The 25,182-nt window shown below is 36.8% G+C and overlaps 1 protein-coding gene across 3 annotated transcripts in view; it reads left to right on the top strand.

Annotated features, from left to right (window-relative positions):
* Positions 1-25,182, top strand: part of EXOC6B (exocyst complex component 6B) — a 563,620-nt gene that overhangs the window by 195,987 nt on the left and 342,451 nt on the right. For all 3 annotated transcript variants that reach the window (XM_037126278.2, XM_053663391.1, XM_053663392.1), the window contains one exon: positions 15,807-15,983. In XM_037126278.2, the coding sequence (XP_036982173.1) occupies positions 15,807-15,983 (177 nt within the window). The remainder of the gene's footprint in view (positions 1-15,806; positions 15,984-25,182) is intronic.

Below are 25,182 nucleotides of genomic sequence, written 5' to 3'. Positions count from 1 at the left end.
GACTCTGTGCTTCCTGGACTTGCATGTGTTTTTCTTCACCAAATTAGAGAATTTTCTTTCATTACTTTTTCAAATAGATTTCCAATTTCTTGCTCTTTCTTTTCTCCTTCTGGCACCCCTCTGGGTGCCAGCCTGTGTGGGACCAGCTCCCCTCATTAAAACCAGACTGCATCTGCACCCCCCATCAGTCTAGATGGATGTGGTTTCTTTAATTTTGTAGTTGTCAGACTTCTATTCAACTTACTTCTGACAGTTTCAAGTGATGGTTGTTGTATATTTTAGTTGTAATTTTGATGTGGTTGTGCAAAGAGGCGAGCCATGTCTGCCTATGCTGCCATCTTGACTGGAATTCTCCTGTGGTACTTCTTAAGAGAGATATATTCTCCTCATTCTGATATTCTTCTTATGCAACTAGTGTGGTTCATGAAAAACATATCTTCTATGTTGGTAGGAAACTGTTGATAAAACAAAGAAGTATTAAATTATGGAAGGAATAAAGTGTCATTTTTCAAATGTGTACTCTGTGCTGGTCACAGTGCGTAGTGTGTTCACATCAAATGAAGAGAATGGGTTGTTCAGAACTTTTAACACTTTCATGAAAACTTCTCAAAGTAGCTGACGCTAAGCTTTGTAACCCTTAATTTTTGCTCTTTTTTCTTTGTTATTTTTGTGATTTCCAGAGGGTGTGAATTAAGCAGAGTATAATAACTTACATAATTTTCTAATAAATATTCCTGTTCTGTATTGGTTGGGTCGTTTGGTAGCTTTTCTTTAGCTACTCTTTGTGTTAGAATGTGGACATGGCCTAAGTGTTTTGATAACTTTTTAATGTATGTTTATAAACTACAGTGTTATCTGTATTATTTTTCTACATTTACTTTGTTTCCAGTGGTTTGTATGATGTATGAATTTTAGTAGGACCATAACCAAGTTTTTCCTTGTGTGGGGCTTTTCCCTGTGAGGTGCTGTTTACATACATGTGGACTCATTAGCACTCTACATAGTCAGTGACTTATATCCAATAACTTTAGTGCAGTCCTAAGATCATGCCCTGAAGTCAGGGTAATTTACAGGGTTGGAGAAGCATATCCTGGCTTTCCTAGTAAACCACACTAAAGGTATGGGTTTCCTCTGCTAAAAATTGGCTTCCTTCATCATTCTTCTCTCTTTAGAGGGCAGTTTGGAGTATTGCCCCTCTTTTGATGTGGTTTTTAAATTTCTTCTCTTCATTGGACTTCTTATAGAAGGCTTTATTTGAAACAGAATGTTTAAATCCAATATGGCTTTCTCACACATCATTTTTTTTCATTCAATACATTTTTAGTCAAGCAAATTATGTTGGATCTGTTATATCATTTTCATGGTGCAAAAACATGAGAATGAGCAAGTAGGTAGACACAGGGCAGTAGTTCCAGTGACTTCGTGCGAGTACGCGCAGGAGCTTGTTTTCAGACCCCTCTCAGTGTGGCCAGGGGGAGACTAACTTTTAGGCAGACAGTATTTCTCAGTGGATCACTTGGTCAGAAAGACGTTACAGGGTATACCTTAATATCCACCTCCCTTCCAAAATTCATAACTTACTTGTTTAGTGAAAGAATAGTTCTGATTTTTTTTTCTGGGCCATTGCCTAGTGCTGTTGAATATTTTTCATTTTGATAGCATTTAAAACTCAGGGTACTTTGTAAACTTTGTGGAAGTAGATGGAAGGGAGAAAAGAAATTTGCTATTTACTTGGAACCATAGTTACTATTTTAATTCTGATGGGGTGGATATTAATGATCACAGTTACTGATTTTGTATCACGTATCTTGTCAGGAAAAGTTATGGTACTGAAAAATGTGATCCATTTATTTCTTCTTTATTCATAAAGTCTGATCTGATAATGGTTTATTGTCTTTCTGTCTATATTTTCTTTACTGAATTAATGTTGTTTCAGGGGTTGGAATAATAAATCTCTACAATTTTAAAGTTGTAATTTCCCTTGACAAACTAGAATCATACAAGCACACACACCTCATTAGTAGCAGTTAGAACCACAAGTCATGTCTCATGGCTCTTCGTCCAGGACTTTTTCTAGTGGCACTGCTTCATTGTTTTGTCACAGCAGTTCCTTTTCGTTTTAGCTTCCTTGTGAGGAAATACATGAGAAAATAAATTTTTCCTGACAGGCAGGTCCAAACTGGGGCCTAATTGGATTCCTTTTCTTATGGTCGGTTACTGCACAGAGAAAACCTGAAGGTGCATTTGAAAGAAGCGTTATAGGTCAGCATCATCAATAGAATGTTGTCAGGATAGGAAGCATTTGCCTTTTGGAGTCCATTATTAGTGGTACCTGGTTTTTTAAAAAACTTACCTACCGTTATTTTTCTCCTATTTCCTACCTCTCAACACCCCTTCTGCACTCACCTGCATTCAAACAAATGTAATTGTCAGAGTTTGAAGATACATAGTAACAATACTTGTCCTAGGTGAACTGACTTGTACCTGAGACATTTTGGACAGATGGTTATCTCCCCTGCTTTTTTGAAAAAATATATTTTATTTATTTTTAGAGAGAGTGGAGGGGAGGGAGAAAGGGAGAGATACACTGATGCGTAAGAGAAATAACAGTTGGTTGCTTCTTGCTCACACCCCATCTGGGTACCTGACCCACAGCCCAGGCCTGTGCCCTGAATGGGAATCAAACCAGTGACCCTTTGGTGCGTAGGCTGCCACTCAGTCCACTGAACCATACCAGTCAGGGCTGCATTTTAGAATTTAAAGTTATGGGTAAAGGCAAGACATCTAGTTTCCTAGAAGGAAGACAATGGATATTTATTGATTTATTAAAATTTAAATTTTGCCAAAAAGGCAAATCAGTATAATTATTATGGGATAATTTGTGCTGTTTAGGAACAGATCTGAAGATGCTATTGATTTTACTGTCTACCACTACTATTCCTCATTGTGTTCTTTCCTATGCGTTTGGTTTGTTTTTCTCACTGGGTTTTGATTGCAAGTTTTGTAAATGGAATATTAAAAGAAGACATTTTTGCTTAGGCTTGTTTTATGTAGCATAAATGAAAGGAACATGGAGGATAACAGCTTATTATCTAGTTTGATGATATGCTGTAACTGTACTATGACTATGCTCCATGTACTAGACATACATTTATTAGGTATGTATTTTTTATATCTCATTTAGGTTAAGTTGAATGAGAAGAGTGATTTAAAAGTTATGTGAATTGTTAAGCCTGACCACAGAATATATGTAGTAGGTGAATATATGCCTAATCTGTTTTGCATCATTTTTAGTAGTTTTTTCCCTAAAAAATGGGATATTACATAAAAGTATTGTTTTTTGTGTAATATAATTTTTGTTATAATGAAAGTGTTGAAGTAGGATGTTAAATTAGTGTCATCATTGTTATCATATTTCTAGTTGAAACTATTGGTTTGGCTGAAATATTGACATGAACCAATAGATACAATCATAACTTTTTCTGGCCCTTTTCAGGAAAGATGGATGAACTTTGGAGAAAGTGTTGCTTGTATAGGTTTATCTCTTCTGGGGGACTAGGTTAAAACACGAAATATTAAGCACCTAGAGGAGTCCACTCTGAGGTTACTACTTATCCTTGGTTATTTTTCCTCTCAACTTTACTTATATTTTGGGTCATTTTCATCACCACATAGAGATTGACAATGGTAAAGAATATAAAACTCAGCATGAAATGTGGTACAGATTTGTGGAGAAGAGTTAAGCTATTGTCAGAAATAGTTGTAAGGATTATCTTGAATTTTAGTTTCTTCATGAACCATCCTATCTTAGAATCATGCATAAATGATTTTTAATGACTTGTTAATGTGCTAGTCTTTCAGCAAAACCTACCACAGTCCTCCTGTCTTCAGGTAGCTTGTGTTTAAAAAAATGTATTTGAAAATGACTAAGAAATTCTTGAAATATGGTTAACATGGTGGACATTGTCCTTTCAGGTATTTTAGAGTGTGTAGTGATGTTTATAATAGTTTAAAATCTGTGTGACAACTCAGGGTTAAAAAAGGATAGACCACGTGTATTTGTCTCTTTTTTCTTAAGCATCTACCTATTAAATAAATAGGCAGTAAGGCCTGAAAAACAAATGCCACCTTATGAGACTGACTCTCCATGATCACTCTGTACTAAAAAAAAACCTGTCTTTCCTTCTTTTTTATTTGCTCAACTATTTTTTTTATTTCTGATGCCATTCATTCATTCATACAGACTAATAAGGAGACTGAAACAGTAATTAAAAACCTCCCAACAAAGAAAAGCCCAGGATCAGATGATTTTACTAGTGAATTCTTCCAACATTTCAAGAAGAATTAAATTAATCCTTCTCCAACTCTTCTAAAAAATTGAAGAGTAATGAATACTCCTAAACTCTTTTTAAGAGGCCAGCATTACTGTGGAAAATAGTTTGGAATTTCCTCAGAAAACTAAAAATGGAACTGTCTTTTGACCTGGCAGTTTCACCACTGGGACTGTACTGTGAGAACCCTGAAACACCAATCCAAAGAACCTATGAACACCAGTGTTCATAGCAGTGCAATTTATAATAGCCAAGTTCTGGAAGCAACCTAAGTGACCATCAGTAAATGAGTGGACTAAAAAACTGGTACATTTACACAATGGAATACTATGCAGCAGAAAGAAAGAATGAGCTCTTACCCTTTGTGACAGCATGGATGGAACTGGAGAGCATTATGCTAAGTGAAATAATCCAGGAGATAAAAGACAAATACCATATGATCTCTCCTATAAGTGGAACCTAATCAACAAAGCAAACAAGCAAGTAGAATATATCCACAGTTATTGAAATTAAGAACAAACTGACAATAATCAGAGGGGAGATGAGAGGGGATACTAGGAAGAAAAGGTGGAAGGGTTGTCAGGAACATGTAATAAAGGACACATGGACAAAGCCAAAGTGGGGTAGGATTGAGGGTGGGAGGTGGGGATGGCTGTGGTTGGGGGAGTATTGGGGGGAAATGGAGACAAGTTACTTGAACAACAATAAAAATAAAATAAAAAATTATTAGAGGAAACCAAGAGTATTAAATATATTAATAATTGTGAAAGCACATTTTGATACATCAAGAAGATACAATAAAAAAGAGGACACAATAGTCATCAATTTTTGTAGACTTACTAACTTTGAAATATGAAAATCAAATCTAGTAGAATTAAAAAGAAATATGCAATCATATTTAATCATGCAATAATATGCAATCATAGTAGGAGACTTTCTAAAAAAAACTATCTTGGGAAGATAATTGAAGAAACAGTAGGGTAAGTGGTGTAGATTTTCAAGTGAGCAATGTTTTTACCATAAAGTAAGGGTATTATTTAGAAATGTGGATGTAAAAATAGTAACTCTGCAAAGAAGAATTGGTGGATAAAGGCCTAAGAAGGGGTCTACTGTCTTTCTCATGAAAATAATTTCAGTATTATTAGATTTTTAAAACCATGAGCTGGTATTCATTTGGCAGACATTTAAAAGGAAACAATTGGGAAAGATGAATTCTAAAAAGTTTAGTTGGGATAAGTAACTGTTTGAGGACGTGATTTTCAGCCTCATATCATTCCAGGTAACTTACTTGTACAAGGGTTAATAAATTTAATGTAAAATAAAGGACACTACATAAGTATTAGAGGAAAATAAATAATATCAATATAGTTGTAGAATAGGATATTTTTAGTTTTTTACATAGCCCGATCTCATTATATTGTCGTTTCCTGCCTTCCTGCCATGTTTAGAAATCTTTACATTCAATGGTAAAAAGAAATAGTGCCTAGTGATACTTAGGGACTGAGACATAAGTGTTCATACACTTCTATGTGCCACTATGAAGTGACAAAGCATTTCTGGAAGGCGGTTTGTCAGTCTTTTATTGATTTTGCAACTTTTACCATTTGACCTAAATTTTCTATTTGTAGGAATTCTGCTAGTAAAACAATTAAGGACACACACAAAATTTTAGCTCTGAAGATTGTCTTTGCATTATTATTAAGTAGCAAAATATTGGGAGTAAAATAAATGTTCCATGTTAGACTGTTTAAATGAAAATTTATTGTTGGAAATGTAATACAATGTTATAAATGTTTTTATTTGTCAAGAAAGATAATATGTGTAATATTTCTGTGCAAAAAGATCACAAATTTTTATTCAGTGTAATTCTTTGTGGCATACCAATAATAAATGCTAGTTGCAGATAAACAGAAAATACAAAGAAGCTAAAAAGGAAATCTGTATATGCACAGAAAATAGACTGGGTTGTGATTCACCAAAATAACTGATTATTACTGAGTGAAGACTTTGATACATTTTTTTCTTCATGTTTATTTTCTAATATATTTTCCAATTAACTACAACTACAATATAGTTGTGTATTTGAGGCTGTATTTTGATAAAGGAATAAGATAGTATTTTTTAAAGAGATTGGAATTATCCTAATTCATGAGAATTTTATGAAATTTTACTCTTGCTTCATACAAATTATAATAACCTACATCTAGTTCATCTTACTGTAGTGAATTTTGTTAGTGCAAAGACTTCCCCCCTCAATGAAATATAGGCTTAAAAATGAACTGAAGACTTTCAGAGGACTCAAGAGCTCAGTTATAATTTTAATAGTTATATAAGATGATCTTCCTGAATTATTAAAAAAATTTCCAGCAGTATCATAATCTTAGCTTTCTCATCCGACTGATGGAAACTCTTCAGAACCTGATTAAGGTGCATGATAGACTGCTTATATCTGTTTATTCTTCTTTTAAAATATTTTATAAAGTACACCTAGGTACACATCCCTGTGTACACTAATATGCAAACATTGTTTTATGTGATCTTGATGTTTTCCTTTGTCTTGAATCACTCTCCTTGTTTTGTTTTCATTTTGTTTGAATCTAATATTGGAGCTAGTTGCCAAAGAAGGTTAGCTGCCAGAGATAGTGCTGGTAAGTGTGAAGGACCCTTGTTTTGAAATTGCAGGTCCTTTGCAGTTCTTACAATTGGTGAGATTTGAGAGGCAACTGTGGAGTCATCATTTGTTGGTCTTGCCAGTTATTTTCAGTTATCCTTGTGGGATTCAGATGCAAAACAGTGGGCATAGTCCTGCTTCACTGTTTTGATGCCTGGGATGTGTTTTTAGCCTTCATTTCCCTGAGGGAACCTGAGGGGTTGAGAGGTGAGTGGTCTGTTCAAGCTATGGAACAGGAGTTTAAGGGTCAGGAGTAGTGTGAAAAGAGAGGTTTGTGGAGTGAGTACATTGCTAGGATAGTTGTTTCCCTAATTCCCGGCACCTGCCAAGAAGCCAGATGGAATGGACTAGGGGAGGGACACAGTGCATTTATGTCACTTCTTTGGTTGATGGTTGCCTCACTTCTGGGTTGATGATCCTGAGTACTAAGTGGTTCTTTGGGATTCTACACTGTGGTATTAACAGCAAAGCCCCAGGGAAGGGAGCTTGAGGCCTGGAGCGTTAGAGCTGGTTTCAGATTACAGTGTGGACATTTTCAAGGCTGCACAGAGCTGGTTCCCAATGCTCTAGCCCCAGAATGACTAGCCTCTAGCCTCTAGCTGAGGCGGAGAGGATGTGAAGTGGAGCACAAGGGCAGTCTAGTATAGATAGCGAATCCTTGAAATGTAGTACAAATGCAAAATTGAATGGCAGTGTGTAGCGGTATTAGATGCCAGTAACAATTATGTATCTAAGTATTTCCTAGATCTCAGATGCTTCCATTGTAGAAAGTAAAACAGATTTCTCTCTCATTTTCAGAGGGAAGACAGGTGGAGCTTAACATTTTTAGTATTTTTTGTTTTACTTTTCTTTTCAAGTTGCTTTACTTATATTATCTCAACTCATTTAATCCATGTTGCAGTGCTATGGTACATTTTATTAACTTTATTATTTTTTTTAAATAGAGGGGGATATTGGACAGAGAAGTGAAGAAACTGCCTGAGCTTAGACTTAAAGACTTGTCTTATTCCAAGAAGGTTTTTTTGGTTTGATTTTTTTTGCTATAGCACCCTGTTATTAAAGTCTGTAATTATGTCAGGCCTCCAACCCTTCTCAATTAGTTTCTGATTCTAAAGGTCATTTGTATATATTCCTTTGGCCCACTAGAGGTCAGTATTGGGTTGATAAAGACAGGAGCCTTCAGTTTTTGGTTCACATAATTTAAACTCTTGAGTTTTATGGCTAGGCACCTTTGGAAGTTGTATTTCACAATTTAATATGTATATATATTCTGGCACAAATAATGCCCCTTTTATCACAAAATCTTTTATTATAAAATCATAAGCATGTAATTCTGTAACAACATCATACTCAATATCACACCATGATATTTTAGGTGAAGTGTTCAGATTAAAACTATGAATTATTACACCCATCTTACTGCCTTTACAAACCACACTCAGCAGCATTACTTCTGCCGGATGTATGTCTGCGTGTGTATATATATTGCCTCATAGACACTCTTTGACCATGGTTAAGTGTTAATAGCAATATTTTTAGGTTAATAGTCCAGATTAGGTAATTCTTATGGATTTTATGGGTTTTATTCCTCTTTTTAATAGGTAGGAGAACATCCAAGTCCTGTGTTTTGTAGATCCCTTCTCTTTTACTGGGCTAGATCTCATTCACACATAGATTTATTTTGTTATCTATTGCTTTTGTATAGTAACTGTTTATCTAAATTTAGTGTATATGTGTCAGTGTAGCTGGGCTTTGGGGATTCTAAGAATGGTGAAGTGCTTTTCTGTTCTCAAAGAGCGAAGAGTTACATACTGAAGTGTGGTACTGTCATTTGTCTACGTCGGTACGTGACAGGTTTACTGAGCTCTTCTCCATCTCCCCTGTTCTGCTCTCAACTTATTGTTTCCATGATTCCCACTGTTTGGAATAATCCCACCATCTCATCTGGTCATCAAGGGCAGAATACTTACAGTTCATATTTCCTTCCTGTCTTCTATGTACTGTGTTTCTTCCTCTTATATATCAGCTGTTCCTTAATTCAAGTCCTCATCATTGGTATTGCACTGTTATAGTGATCGATCCTGGGGTTTTTTTTGTTTGTTTGTTTCTAGTCTCTGTCTTCTCCCAGCTGACCACTTCTGTGGTCCTAGAAAATTTGCTCGAATGGTAAAGCTGATCCTTTCATTCCCTTGCTTACATTCCTTCATTGTTTCTCCACTGCCTACTAGCTAACGTCGAAACTGCCTTGTATGACATCTTTATCTGTTGTTCATCTTTATAAACTATGTTCCTCTATAAAATTACCTGTTCCTTGGGTGGATAGTGTTATTTCACACATGATCTTTCTCATGCTGTTTTCTTCTTCCAGAATGGTTAGTTACCCCTTTTCTTATTTCCCTTTGGAAAAATTATATTTATCTTTTAAGAGCATGCTACCTATTCCTCTGCGAAGCCTTTCCTGGTTTAAACACCTCCCAGCAAATCTGATCACTTTTTCCTTTGTTCAACTATTGCCCTCTGTCTTATTTCTATTATTATAGTTATGGCATGGAATTTCAGCCACTTATTTTCTGATCTGCTTCTCCAGTAGTTTGATGTGAGGTTCATGACTCAGAGACTCCATGCTTTTCTTCACATTCCCTGTGTGCAGCATGATACCCAGTACCAAGCAGACATTCAGTATATGTTTGACTGAAAATAGGAATACAGAGAGAAAACATCATGAAATAGGGCAACGAGAGGAGGCTTCCTAAAGACAGAAGAATTTTGGTTGGATTTTGAATGAAAGGTTAGATTCAGGCAGGAAGAGGCCATTTAGAAGAGTTACAGGAGTGGAACTATACCTGGTCCATTAGGAGGCGGAGTCTGATTCAAGTGGAAGGTTCATGTTGGAGACGCTGGATAAGTACACTGGAAAACCAGGTTCAGCTTCCGTTGTGGTGGAGCCCAAGTGACAGATTGTGGAGTTTGGGTTTGTACTTGTTTAAAATTTTCCCCCAGTTTCCTTTGTGCCTAATTGGTGAGATGAATGATGTGGTTTAAGAAGAGCCTGGCAACAGTGTGCAGGGGATTTATGGTGAGAAGGTGACGAGTTCCGTTTTAGGTGCTTTGGAACTGAGGCGATGGTGGAGCAAACAGTAGTAACAGGAAGCTGGAGATGCATTATTTGATCTTGGGAGAGTGGTAAGAGAAGAGGGGTTGAGGAATAAAACTTGCTTAATTTCTATATACCAGGAAACCAGAGAAGAATGTATATGAGGGAACCTTGAGGAAGTGGTGGTTAAATGTGTAAAACTTAGGCACAAAGATAATGAACAACTAAGAAAAAGAAAATGCCTAACTGCTTTCTAAGATCTAACTTCTACGTGTATGCTTCGTATCTCCCTGCCTCCACTTCAACCCAGGTGGTGGAAATCAATCGGGCAGCAGCTTCTTTGGCCCGTGAATATAAAGGTTGTCTCTGGAGGGACAGAATAAACGGTCCTGGTGATATAGCTTAACCTGTCAGAAGAGAGCTCTGAGGGGTGTTTACTGTTTTTTGTTCTTCCTTTGGGCTTTTTATTTTAATATACAAGGTCCGTCCAGAAGGTATCCAGCCATGTGCTATGAAAAATAGAGACATTTATTGAAGAAGATACAAGATACAAAAACACTGTACATAGGAAAATGATGCCTTAGTCCCCTTCCAAGTAGGCACCTTGGGACCTCACACAGTTCTCCTAGTCACTATCAGCTGCTCCTTCGTATTTTCCTGAATCTTATGGATGATCTGAAATCTCTTCCCTTTCAAAGGTGATTGTAGTTTTGGGAAAAGCCAGATGTTGCGGGGCACCAAATCTGGGCTGTAGTGGGGCTGAGTCACCTGGGTGATTTGATATTTTGCCAAAAATCTTTGCATGAGACACGAGGCATGAGTTGGTATGTTGTCGTGATGAAGCTGCCAATCACCAGTTGCCCATAGCTTGCAGCCTTTTGAATCATCCAAATATAGCTTCAGTGGATGAATGTTCAAGCTTAACACAAAATTTGATGCTGATTGGTTGCTCTACTCACTGAGTCATTTTGAATGCAAAGGCCACATAGTGCACATGCTCACTCGCGGTGTCTGCCACCCCCACTGACTAGTACAGTGAAGTCATCATTGTTCGCACATGTGCGTTCCAGTCTACTCTCCTTGGCTGCCAGGTTACATCGATGTCATGCAAACCATTCTCATATTAACAATGGCTAGACTTTTTCCAGACATGCCCCATATATTATGTATGTTTATATGTTTATATCTGTATTTACTCTTCTCCACTTCTTGCCAGTCCCATAACATTCTCAATCGGTGGTGACTTTTATTTGCAGCCATAATGGATAACATATGAGTATTTATTTTATTGTTCTATCTGGGATTCAGTGTTTCTAACTTGGCCAGTTCTTGCTTGGCAGATTTGCCCTGTTTCTTTATGCACTGGAAAAGCCTTGATAATTTTAACAGAGACCTCAGGTTCTGATAGTGCTTTGAAATACTACTTGAAATGCTTTGATTTCTTACATAGGGTTTGCTATCTTAATTTGCACTCCTCCAAATTGATGGGAAAACCAGACAATATCACTTAAGAGCAAATCATAGGAGAGCTAAAATTACTTCCATAGTATACTTTTAGATTTGTATCATTCCAAGTTTAAATGAAAGTATTTTAAATGTGGCTTCTGTTGATTGCTTTGGTACACTGGCACTATTTTATTGACTGTGAAAGAAAACTAATTAACTTGGGATTCAATAGAATAAGACCAACTTATGAAAGCTTTTGGTAATACTGTACTGAGAGAGAGAATGGAGTTAAAGGGCAGACTTTTAAAATATGGAAGCTTTAGGAAGTTCTCTGTTTTTTCCTCCCCAGACTTTGATCCCTTTTTATGTTTTGCTTTAGAAGTAATAGGGAAGATTACTTGTTGCTTGTGAGAAGAAAAGAAAGAACATTGCATCTAATTTGGGGTTTCTAATGCTTGAAGGATATGTATGTATAATGTACAAACCTAAATGAAATGTTTTTGAATGCCTTTTCTGCCTTGGTTTGTTCTCAAAGCCACGTATTTTATGTAAGTCAAAGCAAAATCTCAACGAGTACTATGTAAAGAAACAAGTTTGTCCATTGATTAAAATCTCTGGAATGTAGATTCTTTTCATTTTCTTGGCAGAAACTAGCTCACATAGTTTAAGTTTTTCTCTGGCTTATTATAATTGTCTCATTTAACCAGTGCCTGGACTAACATCTTATACTTAATATTTGTCTTGAATTCCTTAATCTTATTCAGAACATTTGGAAACTGATTTTCTCCTGTTGCAGAGAGAAATATCATATACTTATTAAGGAATATATATTCTGAGAAGTCACATTTTTCAAGCTTTGTATTTTAGGATGATACTGAGTATTTTTTTTAAGGGAAAGTTCCATTGTGAAATACTTCTGAAACTTGCTGAGTTAAATCAAATTAAAGAATTTTTTTTTCCCTTCAATGTATGGTTGCCTTTCTTTTGTCTCCTGCTGGGAGCTGGCCTGCAGGGAACCGGCCTGCAACCCAGGCATGTGCCCTGACTGGGAATCGAACCGCGATGGTGTGGTTCGCAGGCCCGCGCTCAATTCACTGAGCTACACCAGCCAGGGCTTAAAGAATTTTCTTAAAATGGACTTATCCCAGTGTTGACTTTGTTAATAAGCTCTATAAATCTACAAGAAGGCTACATGATATGCAGTGGTTCCCATTTATCTGATCATAAAACCCGTTGCCCCTTCTTGGGAAACAGGTTGCCATGCTTTAAGGGACTGTTGGCATTGCGGAGAGATCATGGGTGTGGAATTTAGAAGGTCACACTTTGAGATTCTGATTTACTACTAACTAGACCCCACCCAGATCCTTTTGTCTTCGCCTCAGTTTCCTGAGTAGTGACCATGGTCACTTCCAGCTCTAATACTGTCTGGTTTAGTATTTCAGTTGTTGACTCTGGAAAATGACGTTTTGTATCTGTTGAAATCACATCATCATTTAAATCTATTTTTTTAAGATGAGGGGATTACACTTTCTTTTCTCTAAAAGTTCAGAAGAAGAGAGCCGTAAAAACTCTCTTTTCCACAGATTAAGGTCATGAAATCCTGTTGGATTAATTAGTTCAAGGCACTAAGATATTTTATTTTTTAAAATATGTTTTATTGATTATGCTATTATAGTTGTGCCATTTCCCCCCTTTATTCTCCTTCACCCTGTACACCCCCTCCCACCCACATTGCCCCCCTTTAGTTCATGTCCATGGGTCATAAGTTCTTTAGCCTCTGCATTTCCCATACTATTCTTGCCCTCCCCCTGTCTATTTTCCACCTACCATCTATGCTACTTATTCTCTGTATCTTTTTCCCTTCTCTCCTCCTCCCACTCCCCTGTTGCTAACCCCTCCATGTGATCTCCATTTCTGATGTTCTGCTCCTGTTCTAGTTGTTTGCTTAGTTTGCTTTTATTTTAGGTGTGGTTGTTAATAACTGTGAGTTTGCTGTCTTTTTACTGTTCATGCTTTTTATCTTCTTTTTCTTAAATAAGTCCCTTTAACATTTCATATAATAAGGGCTTGGTGATAATGAACTCCTTCAACTTGACCTTATCTGAGAAGCACTTTATCTGCCCTTCCATTCTAAATGAAAGCTTTGCTGGATAGAACAATCTTGGATGTAGCTCCTTGCCTGCATTGCATGACTTGGAATACTTTCTAGCCCCTTCTTGCCTGTAAGGTCTCTTTTGAGAAATCAGCTGAAAGTCTGATGGGAACTCCTTTGTAGGTGACTATCCCCTTATCTCTTGCTGCTTCTAGAATTCTTTCCTTCAGTTTAATCTTGGGTAGTGTAATTATGATGTGCTCTAGTGTGTTCCTCCTTGGGTCCACCTTCTTTGGGACTTTCTGAGCTTCCTGGACTTTCTGGAAGTTTATTACGTTTGCCAGATTGGGGAAGTTCTCCTTTATTATTTGTTCAAATAAGTGTTCCACTCGTGGGTGTTCCTCTTCCCCTTCTGGTACCTCTATTTGGATGTTGGAATGTTTAAAGATGTCCTGGAGGTTCCTAAGCCTCTCCTCATTTTTTTTGAATTCTTATTTCTTCATTCTTTTCTGTTTGGTCATTTCTTTCTTCCTTCTGGTCCACTCCATTGATTTGAGTCCCAGTTTCCTTCTCATCATTATTGGTTTCCTGTGCATTTTTCTTTATTTCACTTAGTGTCGCCCTCATTTCTTCATCTAATTTGTGACCAAAATCAACCAATTCTGTGAGTATCCTGATCACCAGTGCTTTGAACTGTATATTGTATAGGTTGGCTATCTCTTGGTTGCTTAAAAGTATTGGCTCTGGGACTCTGATCTGTTTTTCCGTTTGAGCTGTTTTTTTTCCTGGTCTGGTTGCGCCTGTTACCTAGTGAGGGGCGGAGCCTTAGGTGTTCACCAGGGTGGGGCAATCCACATCTCTGGGTTGTGACACTGTATGTAGGGGCGGGGTCAGAGAGGGAACAATGGCTCTTGCTCTGCTCTCTCTCAGATTTTAGTCCCTTCTGCCACTTCCCTCAAGCAAATTGGGCCCTTCTGGTGCTGGTTCCTGGATGGGTGGGCTCGTGTATATTCTAGGACCTTGTGGGTCTCTCCAACCACCTCTCCTGTGAGGCTGGGAGTCTCTCCTGGTGCCTCAACCCCCACAAGTATTTTCAATTGGTGCTTTTAGGCTTTATTTCCTGGCACTGGGATGCTGGGTTGTACAGTCTATCTCGCTGCCCATTTTCGTCTGGTTTATCTGCACACAAATGTGTGTCTGCAGTCAGCCAGCTGCCTTGTGCGCCTCACTGGGTCTGCTCGTTGCCACCCTGCGCCCAGGTCTGCCAGCCACCACCTTTTCCTGCCCTGACCCCTCTCCACTAGCCACTAACTTCATCCCTCTTACTCGTTTGGATAAATGGTTGTCGGATTTCCATACAGTTTAATTTTCTGTCAGTTCTGGTTGTTTTATTGTGTCTAAATTTTTGTTTTCCTTAATTTTGGTTGTGTGAGGGGGCACAGTGTGTCTACCTACACCTCCATCTTGGCTGGAAGTCGGTATGTTATTTTCTTAAACAGGAGAATTGTGTTGGTCTCTTACTTAGATCCACACACCTGTGAAAGAGTCCCCAAAGCTGAGGCTCTGTCTGCCTCCCCCACCACATGGTTCCAGCGTGGCATTTTATCTTGTGAGATGTAAATGTTTGGTCATTTGTACCAGTCTCTTGGCTACTTAGAGGAAAATAGGTAGATTTCATTTTTTTGTGATGATCTAGTGATTATATTTGAAAATAGATAGTATTGACTATCTTTTTTTTCCCCTATGGAAACTGGAAAAATGAATTAAAAGGGGTAACTTCAGGGTTAAAAATGTATACATTAATATGTTTGGCTTTATTTCTGGAACTAAAACTGTATTAATTTTATTGTATTTTCTTTAAAATACCAATTTGTTGAAAACCAAGTTTTTAAAAAAATTTTATTGATATTAAAGAAAGATAAAGTGAGGGAAAGAGGAAGTGAAAGAGACATTGACTTGTTGTTCCACTTATTTATGCATTCATGCATTTATTGGTTGCTTCTTGTGTGTGCCCTGACCAGGGATTGAACCCGCAACTTTGATGTATTGGGACGATTCTCTAATCAACTGAGCTACCTGACCAGGGCTTGAAAAGCAGAAGTGTTTTGAATGCTTAATTATTTTCTTTCCTTTTTCTTTTTTTAAATCTCTGTGTGTATGTCTTTATCCTAGGCCCAGCAGCAAAGAAACCTGGATAATATCGTCTTGCAACACCCCAGAATAGGGAGCAAGAGAAAATCTAAGAGAGATGCATATACAATTTTTGATACAGAGCTAGAAAGCACTAGCCCCAAGTCTGAACAGGATTCAGGAATTCTGGATGTTGAAGATGACGATGATGATGAAGAGGTAACTAAAACGTGAACAGAGGGTGTGAGATTGTTGTTATGTTTAAGTATAGTATGCTTGAGATATGGTGAAGTGTTTATCCATTTAATACAGCTTTTACGATATTCTGGAATTAGGTATCATTTTAAATACAAACAGTCCCCATTTAAGGAATCTCAAGATGCACTAAGATATTTTAGATTCTAATTCTTTTTCTAAAAATAAGTTTCAGATGTTTTTTTTTTTTAACAATTGACTGTGACTGGGTAGGTACTACATTAAGGGAAGAGTAGAGTTTACCTGACCTGGAGAGAGTCTGGGTGACCTTCACTGAGCTAGAAAAAGTTTCTTGAGGAAAATAAAAGATGTTACTTTAAACAGTAGGGAATGAACAAAGGAATTTCTTAGCTTTGCTTCAGATTGAAAATATAGAACGGTTTCAGAAAGTTGAGAATGCATTTCTGGAGAAAATAAATGTATGAGTGATGACAGAGAATCTGGGAATTTTGTGGCATGTCTGTAACCCCTTAGATTAGATCTGTGTCATATTCATAAAGAAAAGATTAAGTGGCTTAACTATTACATATTTTTATGTCCCGCTTTGTTGTTGGAAGCGTAATGTAGTTTTAAAAATAAAACTGACATGAGATTTCCTGTTAAAATGTTTTCGTAAATACCTGTTTGTGTAATGGGGTTAGTTTCTCTGTGAGTGTAGTGGGTGAAGAGCGACCAAATGTTAGAGTCAGACAAATCCTGGCTCTACCGTTACTTTTTAAAAATTAGCATTTATAATCATATTATGCACTTTAAAAATGCATAGGCACATTTGCGAGGAACCATTTACTCCTGAACTCAGTCAACCTCTTTGCCTGAGTGCTGTCTTTTTTTAATTGGTTCTCCAGATAGAACTGGTTCACTGTCTCATTCACTTCCTTGTCCTGTGCTGTTTGCCTTTGCTGTTCTCCTTACTCTCTTCTCCCCCAAAACTGGTCGCTGTCTAACTTCATAACCTTGGGTAATTGTTTAATCTGTTGGAGCACTAGTGTCTTTATCTGTCAAGTGAAGACAGTATCCTCTGCCCCCATAGGTTTGCACAAGTGCCTATCCTGTAAAAGGTGCTTTATGCAGATGTTAGTTCTTGCCCTATTTTCATTATTCTTCCTTCCTCACTTCTTAAGTATCACTACCATCTGTATCCCTGTCTTTATTATTATTTCTCTTCCATGTCAAAACTCAGATTGCCACTGTTTAAATTGTTTGGGCAGAAAAGCAAATAACGAGAACATTGACATTTACTTTTGATTGAATGTGAGAGACTATTATGTGTGTAGTTCTACATTTGTATATAGTTATCATTTTTGAGAGGACACAGTTCTACAGTATAAGTGAATAATTGCATTTATTATTTATACGTGTTGAGTAACTGAGGTACATTAATAGCTAACAATGTGCGAAAGTTTTATCATAATCCCTATTGTACTTGAATAACAAGAACTTTTTTTTTTATTCTCACCTGAGGACTTTTTTATTGCCTTTTTAGAGAGAGAGCGGAAGAAAGAGAGAAATATTGATGCAAAAGAGAAGCATCAATTGATTGCCTGTCATATGTGCCCTGACCTGGGATTGAACCCTTAACCTTTTGGTTATGGGATGATGCTCCAACCAACTGAGCCACACTGGCCAAGGCATAAGAACTTTTAAAAGCCCTAAGGAACAGAGCTAGGAAAAGAATCAGGTATTTGCCTGATACCCATGAAAGTAGAAAGGGGCAAAGAAGACTTGACCACTATGATATTTCCCAGTGTTCTCTCATCTTGCCTGGAATGACTGGAATGGCAGGATGTAGAATCACCCTGGAGAGCAGACCATCAGGTAGCAGACTCATCACTAACGACATGTTATAGTAGTAATACAAGAATGACTCAGGCTCAAGCCAGGCCAGTTAATGCCTCTTATTTATATTTTGGGTACCTGTCAAGGGAGTGAAATTCTAGCAGGCACTATGGTTTAGGGAAGCAGAACTTATACATAGTCCATGCTCCTGGGTAATACAAAGCCTGAAAAGATGGTTAGATGATAAGATAAAAGAATGAAATATATACATGGTTCTCACATATCACCAAGAACCTTCTGCATAGAAGCCATTCTTTATCATTAGCTCACTGACTACCCTGAGCACATTCCTGTTACTTTTTGTGTCATATTTCTTCTTTGTTTTATCTTTTGAGGTCCAGAGAAGATGAAGAAAGTGGGACTAGTAAAGTGTGTTGGGGGCTCCTCATAAAAGAAGTATTAGAGGAATGTACTTGGAAGTTAACTTTTTAAAATGCTCCCCATCCCAAATCAAACAGAATTCACATTAGAGATTTGCTGATTGAGCTCTTACAACAAGAATTCAGAACTTCACTGTCATCTAATGGTATCCTATCTTAAAAAAAATGTCTACTTTATATTTATTTACTTCTCAGTTTGAATCTTCTTCAAGTGCACATTCTTAATCTCAAACCTCATGTAGAGAATTATTTATTTAGATGTCTTCAAACTGGTTTCTTGGCATAGTTCTTGCATGGTGTGAATAAATTCTTCAGATAAGGTCTTTCGTGACCCACTGTGACGTTCTGACCTTCATTCTTGTCATTCTTCAACAGACCTCATTGAGGGCAAATAGTTTTTGAAATATTTTGACTTTTAAACTGTGTCAAAGAATCCTGTAGGACAGTGGTTCTTAATCTATTTGGGGTAATGTATTACTGTGAGAGTTTGAAAATAAATATATATGGAATCTCCTCCAGTAAAATGTGCATATATTCTCTCACAAAAAGTTCCATGTGAAATTTCAGGGGATTCATGAAACTCATGATTCTGATTCTGCACGTTGGGGGTGAGTGTCAGATTCTGCATTTTTAACAAGCACCCAGGTAGGAATGGTGCTTCTGCTCTCAGGGCCCACTTTGAGCGACAGGGGAAGAGAGGACCACAAGGAAGGATTTTTAGTGCACAAAGAAAACAAACCCATGGTTTGGGTCCCATTGATATTTCATTAGTATGTCTTAAAATTTCTCCCACAATGAATGCAGTACATGAAAAGAAAGTTATATTTTGCTTTCTAAAATCTGTTGCTTGTAATAGGTTACCAGCATTATTGTTCATGAAATTTTGATTCTGATTTAACCTACTTAAGGTTAGGTATTTTTATTCTCTGAAGTAAGAGCTTTTTACCATTTTTTTGGTGCTTTTAATGGAAGTACACTTAATATATTCTTTGAGTCAAGTGATATTTTTAGATTGTATTCTGTATCTTTAGCTTGATGATACTTAATAGGAGACCACAGAATGAGATGGTAGGAAATCCCAAATACCTAGAACACAACTTTGCACACAGTAAGCATTATAGTTCATATAGTGTTAATCTGAAATAAAATTGTGTCAGATATGGGAGAGACTGAGAACTAAGGATGTAGTTATAGCAGTAAATTGTCATGTTGGGTGAAAAACCATCTCCCATGGTGAACCAATGGAGTCAGTCTCTTGATTGCTGATCAGTGTTGCAGGATAAGTATTCCCCCATTAAACTCTATCTAAATTTCATTTTTTGTCTAAGCTAAGAGGGTCACCTTAATTAAGGTAAAGCTTTTTTTTTTACATCTTGTGTATTAAAGTTGAACTATAAACTGATGGTATTTGATGATTTCTCATTCGTGACTTAATTCAATGGATTACTAATGGGAATACATATGATTTCAGGAATATGGTTTGACTCTCTTTATCATCCTGTGCTATATGTAAACATACTTGTTCTTCTGTAAATGTCTAGATAGGACTTAAATACTTCTAGAAGTAGTGAAAATTTTAGATTGAGAGTGTATGTATGGATCCGGAAACATCAACACTATCATTTTTTAGATATTTGAATATAAAATACAAAGAACTCTATAAGGTGATATGTTACGTGTAAGAAAGAGGATAGTAATACCTCCTGAGGGTAGGGTTATTGTGAGGATTGACTGAAATAGTGTCTAAAATGCTCTTGTCGGTGTTTGGGACACAGTATTATTATTATGTACTAGTTACCAGTTAGGCGTAATGGTTGTATGCTTTTTGGGGGGTAGTAAAAGCTAAAAAAGTTGATACAGTTTTTGATAATGTATATTTGTATGGACTGATAAATACCATCTAGTATAAACAAAGAATACACTGAAATAGAGCAGTATTCAGTAAGAAATAGCTCCAAAAAGTAGGACCTGTGATTTCTTCTTTGTTTTCGGGTTACTTCCGAACTTTTGCATTCCTAGAATATGTCATCGGAACACACTTATGGCACGTCTCATACTCAAGTTTGTCAATCTCGTTGTAGAGAGAGACACTAGTAGAGAGCAGTGGTCTCCATGTTATTCATACATCTCTTCATAAATAAGGGTCAGAAAAATGGATGTGATCAAGTGATCCACCTCAGGATTGGCTCTGAAGATTTTGGTGGAATTACCAGAGGGAATTGCTACTTTAACTACAAATGGCATACAATATAAATCCTTTTGGGAAGTCTTAATAATTGTTGTATGTACTAATTTTGAAGTAACAGTATGTGTTTGCTAGTGCTGCCATAACAGGATACCACAGTCTGTGTGGCTTAAACAACAGAAATTTGTTTTCTATAAGCCCCAAGATCTAAGTGGCAGCAGGGTTGGCTTCTGCTCAGGCCTCTCTCCTTGCCTTGCAAATGGCTCCCTTCTTGCTGTGTCCTCACTTAGCTAGGTGCCTGTGCTTCTCTCTGCTGTGTCTTCCTCTTCTTATAAGGATACCAGTCCTACTGTATTAGAGCCCCACTCTTATGATTTCATTTAACCCTAATTACTTCCTTTAAAGGCCCTGTCTCCAAATTCAGTCACATCAGGTGTTAGGGCTTTGACATATGAATTTTGGGGTTCACACAATTCAGTCTATAACACAGGGTGATTGGAAAGAACTCAAGATTTGTATTTAAAAGGTACAGGTTCTGTCAGCTTTGCGCTGTTGGAACAAATTGTGTAATTTCTCTAAGCATCTCTTTTCTCACCTAGAAAAATGCCAGTTTATGTCAACTTGTTGGGACAAATTCTAGTTATCACTATATTTGACCCAAATTTCAAATTGGTTTTTTTTTACAAAACTTTCTATTGACAGGAAGGCAACAGAAAATGAGCATCACTTCTCAGTAAGCTAATGAAATAAAGTATACCATTAGAACTTTAGAATTTAAACCAGAGGTTGTTGATTGGCATCGCCCATGGACCAGAAACAGCTTGTAAAATGGTTGTTGGCTTGCATAGTGCTTAACATTTTAGAACTTAATTGCCAACTTTTAAAAGTCAATTGAATTCACATACAAATCTGTATTTCCAACTGAGACCCTTTCTAAGCATGGCAGTCAGAGACTCGCCCTGACAGCAGTGTGTCACAGGGGTCCGGCTCTTCCACTAAAGCCACAATGCTGGTCGTGTCTGCACATCGGCAGTTGCCATTTATTACCACATTTATGCTGTTGTTGAGGGAAATATATTATTATTTATACTGAGTCTTGATTAAAAGGTGAATGAAAGGTAGACTGACAGGACCACATGTTTGAAAAAAGTGATGAGAACATAGTCTTTTGTAAAAATGAATTATAGTATGTCTATTTCAGAGAATACAATTTAAAATGCTGGCCTACTTCACTTATTCCCAATGCCCACTGGCCCCTTGTGGGCTTTGAGTTTTTCAATTCTATTCTTAATGAAAGCCGATCTGTTAAAGCTAATAATGTACAATCAGATGAAAAGTATTAAAGATACCCACAGGTATAATCAAATGGCAATAAAGACAATTTAGAAAGTTGAATAAAAACATTATGGCATGCTTAGGACATTCTGTTTTGGTTTCTTATTCCCATTCTTTGATTTTTAGACCTAGTCAATGGCAAAAATATATTATGGTTCACATTGATTTAAAATCTTATTAATTTTTTTATTATAGTGTTATTTAAAAGGTCTTGTCATTTAAAAATTATTTGCCTCAGTTACAAACATCTACCTGCCTTTTCAAATCTCACAGAATTTCTCCTTTATACACTCATTGCTTATTTAGCCACCACCCTAACTCTGTGCTAAGTTGCTAATAACACCAAGTAAGGAATGTATTCGTTTTTTTCCCTTGTCTAAAGTATCTAGTTCTACTTTTCACAAGAGTATATTCTCACCTCTTCTGTGTTACCTTCTTTTTTAAAAAATTATTTTTCTTTTGAAGTTTTAGATCTTTAAAAAAGTAGAGACTTCTGGCCAAGGTGGAGGTGTAGGTAAATACACTTTGTCTCCTCACACAACCAAAAGAAGGACAACAAATTCAAAAATAAAAAAAAATAACTGCCAGAAAATTGAAGTGTATGGAAGTCTGACAACGAAAGGGTTAAAGAAGAAACATTCATTTAGACTGTGCCACAAGGTAGTGACATAGGTTGCCTTGCCCTACCAAATACCTAAGGTTGTGCCTCTTACTATGTAACAGGTGCGCCCAGACAAAAAATGTGGCTGAAATGAAAGAACAGATCAAAGCTCTAAAAATAGGACTAAGTGATGAAGAGAGAACCAACTTATCAGATGCAGAGTTCAAAACACTGGGAATCAGGATGCTTACAGAAATGGTTGAGTATGGTTGAAAAATAGAAAAAAAAAAGTGAAGGCTACACAAAGTGAAGTAAAGGAAAATGTACCGGGAACCAACAGTGAAGAGAAGGAAACCAGGACTCAAATCAAAGATTTGGAGCAGAAGGAAGAAATAAACATTCAACCAGAACAGAATGAAGAAACAAGAATTAAAAAAAAATTAGTAGAGGCTTAGGAACCTCCAGACAACTTTAAACATTCCAACATCTGAACCAGAGGGCTACCAGAAGGAGAAGAGGAAGAGAAAGGAATTGGAAACTTACTTGAAAAAATAATGGAGAACTTCCCCAATCTGGCAAAAGAAATAGATTTCCAGGAAGTCCAGGAAGCTCAGGGAGTCTGGAAAAAGTTGGACCCAAGAAGCACATACCAAGGCACTTTCATAATAATTTACCCAAGATTAAAGATAAGGAGAGAATCTTAAAAGCAGTAAGAGAAAACCAGACAGTTACCTACATAGGAGTGCCCATAAAGCTATCAGCTGAAAGACACCTTACAGGCAAGAAAGGGCTGGCAAGAAGTATTCAAAGTCATGAAAGGCAAGGACCTACATCCAAGAATACTCTATCCAGCAAAGCTATCATTTAGAATGGAAGGGAAGATAAAGGGCTTCCCAGATAAGTTCAAGTTCAAGGAGTTCATCATCACCAAGCCCTTATTATATGTTAAAGAGACTTGCCCTGGCTGGCTTAGCTCAATGGATTGAGCATGGGCCTGCGAACCAGAGGATCGTGGTTTGGTTCCCAGTCAGGGCACATGCCTGGGTTGCAGGCCAGTTCCCATCAGGGGACACATGAAAGGCAACCATACATTGATATTTCTCTCCCTCCCTCCTTCCCTTCCACTCTAAAGATAAATAAATAAAATCTTAAAAAAAAAAAAGAGACTTATTTAAGAAAAAGAAAATGATAAAAAATACAAAGAGTAAAACAAAAACAAACTCAACTATTAACAATGGAATCTAAAGAAAGAAAAATAAGCAAACAACTAGAACAGTAACAGAGTCACAGAAATGGAGATTATATGGAGGATTATCATTGGGAGGGGAAGGGAGAAAATGGGGGGAAAGGTACAGGGAATAAGAAGCATAATAGGTGGGCATAAAATAGACAGGAGGAAGTTAAGAATAGATTAGGTAATGGAGAAGCCAAAGAACTTATATGTACAACTCATGGACATGAACTAAAGGCAGGGGGGATGCTGGTGGGAGGAGGGGTGTGGGGCAGAGGGGAATAAAGGGGGAAAAATGGGACAATTTTAATAGCACAATCAGTAAAATATATTTTTTAAAAAAGTAACAATAAAATGAACCTCATATACCCTGTACTTACAAGCTTCACTTAAAATTTAACATTTTCAAATATTTGATGTTGAAAGAATCAAAATATACATATACCCACTTACCCCACACAAAGCTGAGCCATTTGAAATTGTCATATTTCATTCATCATATTCAAACTGTCAGTACAGCAATCTGTAGTTCCCTAAGAATGATATTGTCTTTTATAACCACAATACAATTATCATACTCATGAAATTTACCATTGGTACAGTAACTGCCACTTAATATACAACCCATATAGTAATTTCTTCAGTTTTCTTAATTATGTCTCTTATAACAGACTTTTTTCTTTCATTTTTCCTACAGCCATATCCAGACAAATATCACACATTGTGTTTAATTTTTATGTCTGTTTATTCTCCTTTAATGTCTCTAATTGGGTACATTAGGTACATCCTCATGATTAGGTTAAGTTTAATTAGTGTTGGCAGGATATTGTGAAAGTAATATTATGTTCTTTTAATTGCATCATATCAGGAGGTACACAATCGGTTGAAGTGGTGTCTGTGGGAAAAGTACCTTTCCCTCTTTGTAATTAATAAGTGATCGGTGGAGTGATTCTTTTAGACTAAGTGACTACCATGTTCCTTACCAGTTTTTTACCCGTTGGTTTTAGAATTCACTGAAGATTCTTTGCTGAACCATGTGTTAATTTGGTGATTATGAAATAGTGATTTTTTAAATTTTTATCATTTCTTTGACAATGATTATTTGCATTCTGCTATAAAAAAGAACTTTTCTCCCTTTCCTTTTTTTAGTATTAGTCTTGGCATGTAGATTCTTATTTTATATACAGTGGGTTATACTCCACTCTTGTCTTTCATTTTGATTCTCTAATTGTTCCCAGTGTGGCCAGCATTAAGTCTCAACCATTATCCATTGACATGTCTCCATCAGTTTTTTAAATTATATTTATTGAGGTGACATGAGTTAATAAAATTATACAAGTTTCAAGTGTGCAGTTCTGTAAATATTGCATTGCATGTTCACCACCCAAAGTCAAGCCTCCTTTTGCCAGAACCACTGTACTGTTTGTTGTCTGTGTCTGAGTTTTCATTCATTTGTTGCTTTCACTTTCATGTTCCACATATGAATGAAATAATTTGTTTGATTCTTGACTTTTTTCTGTCTGAATTATTTTGCTTACCTTGATATTCTCAAGATCTGCCTATGTTGTTGCAAATGGCAATATTTGTTCTTTTCT

Source organism: Artibeus jamaicensis, unplaced genomic scaffold (genome assembly GCF_021234435.1).
Source record: "Artibeus jamaicensis isolate MK-2021 breed Jamaican fruit bat unplaced genomic scaffold, CSHL_Jam_final contig_3174, whole genome shotgun sequence".
Taxonomy (NCBI): domain Eukaryota; kingdom Metazoa; phylum Chordata; class Mammalia; order Chiroptera; family Phyllostomidae; genus Artibeus; species Artibeus jamaicensis.
Note: the sequence above shows the minus strand (reverse complement) of the source record. Positions and strands in the feature narration are given on the sequence as shown.